Genomic DNA, 10,117 nt, shown 5'->3' with positions numbered 1-10,117 from the left:
CTACTATTCTCTGTTTTAAAATATAAATTTTCTTTTATAAAAATACAAAATACATTATTTTATATTTACGTAATTTAATCTTAATTTTAATCTTAATTTATGTGCAAAAATGCTTGTAGGCGATCGATCTGTAGGCAATAATATCATGAGTACAATGCAATTTATGCACAATAGTGTCGTGTGTACTGCAAAAGTTTTTCTCTTAATTTTACATTTTTGTGTGCAATAATACATGTAGATAATCGAGCTGTACGCAATAATTTTTGTGCGCAAACGAACTATCGACAAAAGTGATGTAGGCAAACGATACTGTAGGCAATCAATTTGTAGCTAAACGGAATCCCCTATAGATCTCATTGGAATGGAAAGTCGGACGTCCATAGATATGGATCTTGTTTCATAGCGATATACATATATAACTTTACTCAAACATTTTTGGCATTAAACTTTTTTATCGATGAAAATCCATTCAAGGGCATTTGATATCATTTGACATCATTTAGAGTATTTCTGTCAAAATTCATAATGGATATTGGACATTTTCGAAAGTTCCCGCACTTGTAGCATATGTCTCTAAAAGGGAAGGCCGCTTAACTTGTAATTATTTGTAACTCGTGAAGTAACATCCATGCGTTTCGCACGTATAAATAATTAAATTGGCTATATCTTTTAACGCGTTGTACACTGCAGCATCACATCGATAGCAAGGTTGTGCAACACCGATACTGTTCAATACAAGTAATGACTTTTTATTGTGTTCACAAATGAAGTATGACATAATATATGTAATATATATGTGATCAACTATATAAGAAATAAATTATTGATCCTTCCTTTGCCCATTCCGATCCTTCCTCTGCCCATCCCGATCTTTCCTGTGTCCGTCCCAGTCCTTCGCCTTGCTAAGCGAAGTACTTAATGCCTTCAAAAGAAGTTTTATCGTTACAATTTCACCTTGGAATTCATTTTGGAGAAGTATGTCTATAAATTGAAATAAGAAAAATTTATTGACAACACAACAAATTTTTGTAATTAAAATATTACTAAAGCTTCTTCATTAAATTATTTATGTAATAATAAAATATTCAGTGCATCTTCTATACATGCATACAAATGTTCATCCTTCATAAGAGCTTTTCCAGGCGTTACTTTAGATGCTGTATACTCTTTAGCAACATTACGTGTTATAATCATTTTAATCATGGATGTTATATTTTTAGTTTAAAGTGGTGGAATAATCCACATAACGGCGGAAATGCTCGCACTAGAATGATTAAGTTTATATTAGCGAAATAAATATAATACATAAATAAATATTTCTGGACAAAGTAATTGTGCTTACAAAATTCGATCGAAAATCAGTATCATCGTTCAGACGATCATTGAAATTTTTAAAGTCTTCTTTGTTATTAAATGAAAGCTTAATATTATTTTTTTTTTTAAAATGTTATCCAAGTCTGCATTTCTGTTAGACTGTACTTGGTTCAACTGTATTTTGTTCTTTACTATCTTCATGTCTTCCACAAGACTTTCTACTTTGATTGATAGTGAATCTAATTCTATAACCAAATTCAATTACACGTGCACATGTGATTTAAATATTTAAACAAAATATTTTTTTAAAACTTACTAATATTAATTTTTGTAGTTTCTTTCTCGAACATTTCCTGAAATTTTTTCCAAATTGCACTGTCAGTGTTAAAAACATTCGATCCTATAATTCATACATTATAAATAAATTTGTATCAGAAAATACAATATCTTTTGACAAATGACTAATAATCGAGCCCATTAGGATGTTCAAATAATTATTTAATTAATATAAAATTTAATTATTATAAGAGAAAAAATTTATATACATACGCTTCGACTCACAGAAGTCTTCATAAGTTTAACATAGAATTTCTAATTACATTCTATCATATAGATATAAAAAGACATCCTTGGAACATGACAATATTTAACAGCATCGGAAAAATCTTGTATAGCCATACATCCTCTTTTCTTTGAACTGCTGATTTATTTCACACCACTATCATTTTTACATATTTTGACTATCACAAACATTGAATTTAATTTGATTCTTGCCGGTTAATGAGGATTGTAGTTATAAATTTGATATTTTGACTATCTTATTGAGGATATGATATATCAAAAACTATATTCCAACTATTTCCACGGTTTTGATTAAGATGATTGTTTAGCAGACGATCGTTATCCACCGTTATTTATATCTTTATTTTTATCTGTCTGATAGAATGTAATTAGGAATTTTAACAAACTGATGAAAGCTCTGAATGGAAACATATGAATTTTTACTCTTATAGTAATTAAATTTTATATTAATTAAATGATTATTTGAACATTCTAATGGGCTCGATTATGGATCGTTTGTGGAAAGGTTGTTTTTGCTGTGCATATATTCGAGCGTTACATATTACTTATTTTGTTACTAAATTTGTGCCAATTTTAAAATTGTACGTATTATATCATACCTGCAGTTGAAACATTGATGCTTTCACATAGAACGAGTATATTGGCGTCTAGTAATATCTCCAAAGATGTTTGCTCTGAAAAAAAAAAAATTGAAATATGTTTCCAAATATGTTATTATATCATTTAATTGGAAAAAAGATTGATCCGATTTTTTTCATTCCAATAAGTGTTGAATCCATTAACCTTTTCTTAACAAAGGAATATATGTATTATACTATTTCACAAATCTGTCATAGTATAGTTTTCTTTTTCTGTGTTTAATTACATTTTTCTTTTGATACATTCAGAGCCGGCTTAAGATATTTTTAACTCAGGGACAGATGTTAAAACGGAGCTCCTTTTATTCATAAGAATTGAGCATCTATTATCTATCCTATTATTATTCAATGCTAAAACAAGGATAAAATGATACATTAATTGCTTTCCAGATTAAAAAAAACATATAGAAATGTGTACTTTTTTAATGAATATTGTGTGTTTTATTGTACGAAAAAATGCAAAATTAAAAATTTTAATTATTTATTTGTATTCGATTATTTACTTTTATGAATAAAATACAATTTTAAGCAAAGGGGTCTCCTAAAAAAATAGAGCCCGGGACTTCTCTTAGAGCTCTCTTCTTTCCTCTTACATAATCCCTCTTAATCCTAAATGTATTAGACAAATTCAATCTTAGTTAAAATGAAACTGCGAATGAAATTCATAGCGATAATAAATCTATTAATAATTATCAAATGCATAAATTATTATTATCATTATTACTAATTTTAGTTTGATCACTTAAAATATTTTTATTGATTCCATCAATAAAAAGTGATTTGCATCACAATCAATCCATAATATTCTCTTAATCTTTCATTAACATCAGAATTAATGGAAGACTCGTTATTGCCGTTAACACTAAATATAGAAAGTTCGATTTGTATATTCTCAATATGACGAATATTCCGGAACAGTAAAAGAATAGTCTCAGAATGTGCAAATGTCGATGAAATATTTAGAATATTTTATGAATATTCCTTCCTTGTATATATCACAAAAATTATGCGAGAGAGCAATACACATTTTCGCCAACAAAAGGTTGCGAGAATATTCATGAATAAGAATCATCTGGGAAAAAAATATAAAAAACATTTCGTCTGTGAAGTGAGCTGTAAAGGAGAAAACATGAAATTTGTTCTTTATAGACATAATCTTTGTAGACAATTTTATTTAAAAAATTATTCAGGGATAACCAAATCTGGAATTAATTTTTGGAAAAATTAAAATTTTGCGGAATATATATAATAATATATGGAACATTCTCGGAATATTATATGTAACGATATATAAATAGAATTTTTAACCAATATTTGAATGTTTTTACATTTTTTTAATGAATATTGCAGGAATTTAAAGTTAACTGAATGCACTTTCTTGAATATTATTTGAATAAACATCAGTATCAATATTTTCTATATTTGTACCACTACAACTTAGTATATCACAAAATGTATTCATTTTGTTTAAATAATCAGATTAAAATTTTTTATTTGTCGATATTTTTGCGCTTAGAAGTTTATTAAATTGCATTGTAAATAAATATTAAGAATATCTCTTCCATCTCAAATTTTGATAAAAATACTTTCAATATACGATACATTTTCGCGTAAAAAATAGGTTTGACAAGAAAAAAGAGTAATTATTCAGTTTAACCTATGCCATCTCAAAAATCAATGAAATTAAACTTATTCGTGTTTTTGCATAAAATAAAAGACTCTGTTCTGTGAGACTGATATTAATCATTAAAGTTTATGACTATTCAAGTTTGGAAATCTGTCACAACTACGAAATATTGCGATGCAAACATGCGCTGCTATATTTACATTCTTTGTGATCACATGCGTTTTAGGCATTTCTCGTTGTAATATTCTTATCACATTATTCATTGGAAATTGAAGAAATTGCGAATTAAAATTTTAGACCAATCAGATAATTTTAATTTCAGTCTGTTATTTCGTTATGATTGGCTGAATTCTAATCCTTAATTCACAATCCTCAATCTCCAATGCGTAGTGTAATACGGGCATTAGAATGCCTTTATACATAATTCGCAAATTGCAAAACGTAGTTCACAAATGCTAACGCAAAATGACAATCACGTAAGATGAAAACTAACTACACGCAAATGAAAAGACAAATACAAATCTTCATTCTATGTCTTACGAATTACGTTTTGTGATTTGCGAATTATAAAAAAGCATCTTAATAGAGTGTACGAAATTCGAGGAATGACTCTACACTATACTAAAAATAATAAAAACTGAACAGATTAGACAGATCTTTATGTAAGTATAGGTAGAGTGTGTATTAATTTAAGGATTCTTATACATTTCCTATCCAGCGCTCATTAAATTTTATGAATAAATTACTGTGAATACCAGCCCGTTTCCATATATAAGAATCTGCCATGGGCTATGTCGGATTTTTAAATAAATTTTAATTTGACTGCCAAGTCATTTTCATATAGGGTCCATGTCAGATGCTAGGTCTTTTTTTTATGGGCTATGTAAGATTCTTTCAAGTGATTATGGCGTGGCAAAGCATCATGACACTGCCGAGGACATTTCTATGAACAAATAGTATTATCATTGTTATGAATGAACAAGTAATATTATGATTTTTGCATTTTTCAAAATTGATCATTATACTGTCATTCATCAAAAATTCATTATTCTCGGCGGTTTGCCATTGCTTTCCGAAAAGTGATGATGAAATAAAAACATCTTATAGATATTGTGGATTAAATCTTTGATATATAAAACAGCTATGTAACTTTTTATATCACGATCATCAAATTTTAACTATTGAATAACATAATTTTAAAAATGTCTCACTTTAACATTATAAGAAATTAAGTAATGAAAAAAGATAAGAAATCATTACTTTCTAAGTAATGGTAATGATGACGCATTATTTTTATTATAAAATAATGTTTCCAATTTTGCTTTAGGGAAATAACAAATGTTGGCAGATAATAACTTGTCATGTATAAAAATTTAAGTGTATAAAGGATTAAATTAAGCGCTATTCGTAAAACAAACAAGACGTTACGCAATATAATAATTTTAAATTATTAAATACTGTATGAAAATTATTACATATATACTGCATTTCACATATTTAGGTAATAATATATGAAAATATGATTATGAAACAGGTATACCATCACGTGACAAACAACGTTAAAGAAATTAGTAGAAAAAATGTTCGTATATTTGAATACTGTAAATTGTACATTATTATAAATTTTATTAATTACATAAAAATTTCTTATTGACGATAACAAATGCTGAAATGTTTTATAATAGAAAAGGATATTATTTAGGATATTATTTCGTAAGGCATTGAATTAGGATAAATTGCTTATAATATTCGTGAAGCAATGTTTGTGTTTTCATTTTCTTTTGTATAAATAACATATTATATATGTATAAACAACATGGACCCAGCAAATCAAAACGTAACTTAGAGAGCAGTTAATTTAGCAGTAATTTAGTAAGAACAATGATATATTTCATGGACATGTAAGTGTCACTTACGCCTCCATGAAATATATCATTGTACGTTATATTAATAATCATAGTACGCTATATAATCATAATAATTATTTAAAAATGTAATCTAACACACATTTAACTCTCAAAACACATAACATAAATACAACTATGATCTTTCAACAATTTAATGAATGTTATACTTACATATTACATATAAAATATGTATACAGATAAATTGAATTTATACAAGTTCCAGCCGTTAGGGGTGTATTCTAGAAGATGCTACTAGTATTTTTTGTGTCATTCTTATGTTCATCCTTATTTTACATTTAATAAACGATATAGATGAAATGATACAAATAGTTCTAATAATGCCTTTCCGAATACAATAAATGTTGCAGATTGCTCACGATCAGTTCAAAATTGAATATTATATATCTAACGCATCTTTTTTTATATACATTTTACTCATTCTTCATAGCATCCATTTTTATCATTATATCCATTTTGTATATATTTTATATAGTATAGAAATATGTAAAAAAGACGTTTATATTACATTGCAGTAATAAATATATTAATGATATTTCTGATATAGAAATGATGTGTTCGATTGCTGACATAAAACCGTATCAGTACGCTATATTTATTTATTTTACAAAATGTTATATGTAATATTCTTGATATTCGTGTATTACATATTTAAGTTACATGTTGTGATTTGCTGGAAATTCCATTATAATGAGAATTACTCCATCATTGACAATATCAAATTTAAAATTATTATATAACTATATCTGGACAAAAATAGTGTAATGATAAAATAATTAAATATTCACACTTATGTACTGTATGTGTAATTATAAAGCAGCTATTAAAGATAAAAAGCGATATGAGAGTGGTTTAATCCACATAAATGAAACGGGAAATTTTTACATATCGTTTTACAGCAGGAAAATTTACGGAAAATTATTATTACTATTATTATGTTACTATTATTACTATTATATGTTACTATTATTTATTATGTTATTATTATACATCATTTGCTCTTTGAGTATTAATATGCATTTTCGATATCAATATCAAAAACGTGTTCAAAACATTCTAACTTATTCTAAAATAAATGAATAAAATGTCATCAAAGAGTATTTATTTCTATCTCCGAGAAAATACACGACGAAATGAACACTCAATTAATTACACTATAACCGAGTCTAATTAAAAGCAGGTTAATTCATTTTTCGAGAATAAAGTCTTTATAACAATTTTCATTTTATAGTAACTTCATTTAAGACTACCTTTAAATATTTTAAATACTTATAAATTTCTAACATCTGAAGAATCTTTGTACGTAAAATACACCTTTCTTAACGTACACCTCAAAATTGAGCAATAAATTATTTTATTATTGAACATTTTTAAAAACACTGTCTCTTTATAAAAATAAATGAAACATTACATAAAAATTTTAATAATACTAATTTTTAACGATTTATTAGGACTGTATAATGTGAATACACAATAAGTAAGAAAGAATGCCTATACCAGTCGATGCTTTAAATAATTTTATGTGAATTTATAATATATCATATTATAGTCTCTTGAATTGGTTTTTCAGACTTGAAAATGCAATTGAACTATGCTATAATAATATCGTAAATTAAATTGACAAGTAATTTAATAATTTGATGTTTAATTGCATAACTTTTAGGCATCTTATTATTTTTAGGAGATCTTAATGTATTGAAAATCTATAAATAAATTTATTACGAAAAATATTACCTCCAGAAGTCGAACCCGGATCTCTAGCATTCCGTGCTAGCATCCTAATGCGGAGTCTACAATAGAAATCGTAGCGATTACAGTCGAATATGAGAAGAATAATTGAGTATGAGTCAATTTTCTATGACTTAAAACCGTACGACTTCTATTGTCTTCGCATAAGACTTCGCATAAGCCTTTAGATCAAAGGAATCTTAGTAATATTTCTCGTAATAATCAATATGGATAGGAACATATTTTTCACGCAACGTGTATAAATAATAATAAATTAAATAACTTAAATGCTAATTTTTCTATATGTCCAAATAGATTTCAAAATTATTATTCGAAAATAGAACTTGATTAATTATTTTAAAAAAGAATATATAATACAATATATAAGAACGTATAACTATAAATTATATCATATATTATATTTTCTTAATATTTGACTAAATTTTTTTCTGTGAAAATATGAGATAATAATAAATAAAAAAATGTGTTAAATTTAAATTTCGTATTTAAAAATGAATAAAAAAAATAATTCATTTCTTTTAATGATCAAAGTAGCATTGATCGTGTAGTTGTGCGGTCAGTTGATCAGTGAATCAATCGAGCGGGATAACACTATGGTACACACTATGGTGAACCTTCTTCATGTGTCGCTGAAAATTGCATCGTTGATGAATCCTCTTGTTACAATAGGGACACGAATTTTGCGGCTCCATGTTGCATTCTTCTCGTAGATGACGATTTAAGGTGCTCTTGTTAACGTAAGATTTAATACCGCACTTATGGCAATTATATCGTTTATGAGGAAGCGTATTCCGCGACCTCCGCTTCGTTCTATCTGTAAACAAAATTTGAATAGTTATTAATGCGTACGACATTCATTCAGCATTCGACAAATATGTGCTCGTGATCTTTATGATGCGGTGTTTATGCGGATTGAGACTTGTTTATCTTACCTTCAGTTGGTTTTATTCAAATTATTGGAATTCAAATGATAATGTTTGTGATTAACAATGATTAGATCTTGACAATTCACAGGAAATGACGTATTTGACAAACCCAAAAACATTTATATTGCTTGATGTAAAGGATTCTTGTAATTATCTCTCAATTATAATATCAAAAAAACATTTTTAAAGCATGTATTTTTCATTTTATTTGTTTCAATATGTTATTTTAGCATTTTCCAAATCTTCAAGTCATACTCTTGTTGACAAATCGTCTCATTTACAAAAATAATATATTTAATGTAATGGAATATGAAATTTTCGGTTATTTAATTGTGCGCATTAATTTAAAATACGCATATAATATAATTTTATAAATTAGCAACTATATAAACTACAATACAACACAGTAAACGGGATCACATATAAGGCCTCGATGAATTTCATTTAACATCCAAATTACAAAAATTAGTCAACTTATCACAGAATTATTTTGATTACAAAATTAAATTTAGTGAAAAGAGATCTTCCAGCGATGCAGCTATCGATCTCATCAAAATTCTTAAATGCTAACATACCTAATATTTTTTATACGACAGTCTAATTGTGAAAACCCTCTACACGTATACAGGTAGGAAAAGTTCGAAAAACTGGCCAAAAGTCTTGACATTTGAATAAAACTAATGTGATTTCATATTATAAATAAAATGAAGAATCTCTAACTAAATTATATAAATTATATTATATATCAGATATATTATATTATATATCAGTTTATTTCGATCGGCAAAATGAAAGTGAAAAACAATGAAAATGAAAAAGACATTGAATCTGAAAAACTTTGTTTTGTTAGCCAGTTTTCGGATTTCTATCCCGCTATGCAGTGATAAGATTATAACATATTTTTATTATGCGATAGCACATCAATGAAGTTAATGACTCTTAAATAATATATAGATTAATTAATATATAAGCATTTTAACTGCCTCTGTATATAAGAAAAGTGATGGACTTATATCTTTAATCAAAGTCTTTAATTTTTGTCTCAAGTCGTTAATATTTGTCTCATGAAAAATTCTTTCAAAAAAACTTTTTTATAAACATAATGTATTAATTCTTTTTATAATATAATAAAATAAAAAATTATTTTTGTTTAAAATTAGATATAATAAAAATTAGATATAATAAAATTAGATATAATAAAAAATAATATAAATTTTATTTTAATTAACATAATTTTATTTAAAAAAATAATTTGCGTTAATTTTAAAGACAAAAAATTGAATATTTCAGATAAAAAATGAGATACGTATCAATATATATATATATATATATATATATATATATATATATATATAT

The 10,117-nt window shown here is 26.2% G+C and overlaps 1 protein-coding gene across 1 annotated transcript in view; it reads right to left on the bottom strand.

Moving 5' to 3' along the window:
* Positions 1-820: 820 nt before the first annotated feature.
* Positions 821-10,117, bottom strand: part of LOC105623979 (longitudinals lacking protein, isoforms A/B/D/L-like) — a 247,590-nt gene continuing 238,293 nt past the window's right edge. Inside the window, 8 exon segments of the mRNA XM_012205349.1 lie at positions 821-983; positions 1,097-1,221; positions 1,223-1,264; positions 1,343-1,446; positions 1,449-1,559; positions 1,631-1,714; positions 2,496-2,570; positions 8,440-8,645. Coding sequence (XP_012060739.1) covers positions 821-983; positions 1,097-1,221; positions 1,223-1,264; positions 1,343-1,446; positions 1,449-1,559; positions 1,631-1,714; positions 2,496-2,570; positions 8,440-8,645 — 910 coding nt within the window.

This window comes from Atta cephalotes (assembly GCF_000143395.1).
Source record: "Atta cephalotes unplaced genomic scaffold scaffold00070, whole genome shotgun sequence".
NCBI classification, from domain to species: Eukaryota; Metazoa; Arthropoda; class Insecta; order Hymenoptera; family Formicidae; genus Atta; species Atta cephalotes.
This window is presented reverse-complemented; position numbering and strand designations above follow the sequence as displayed.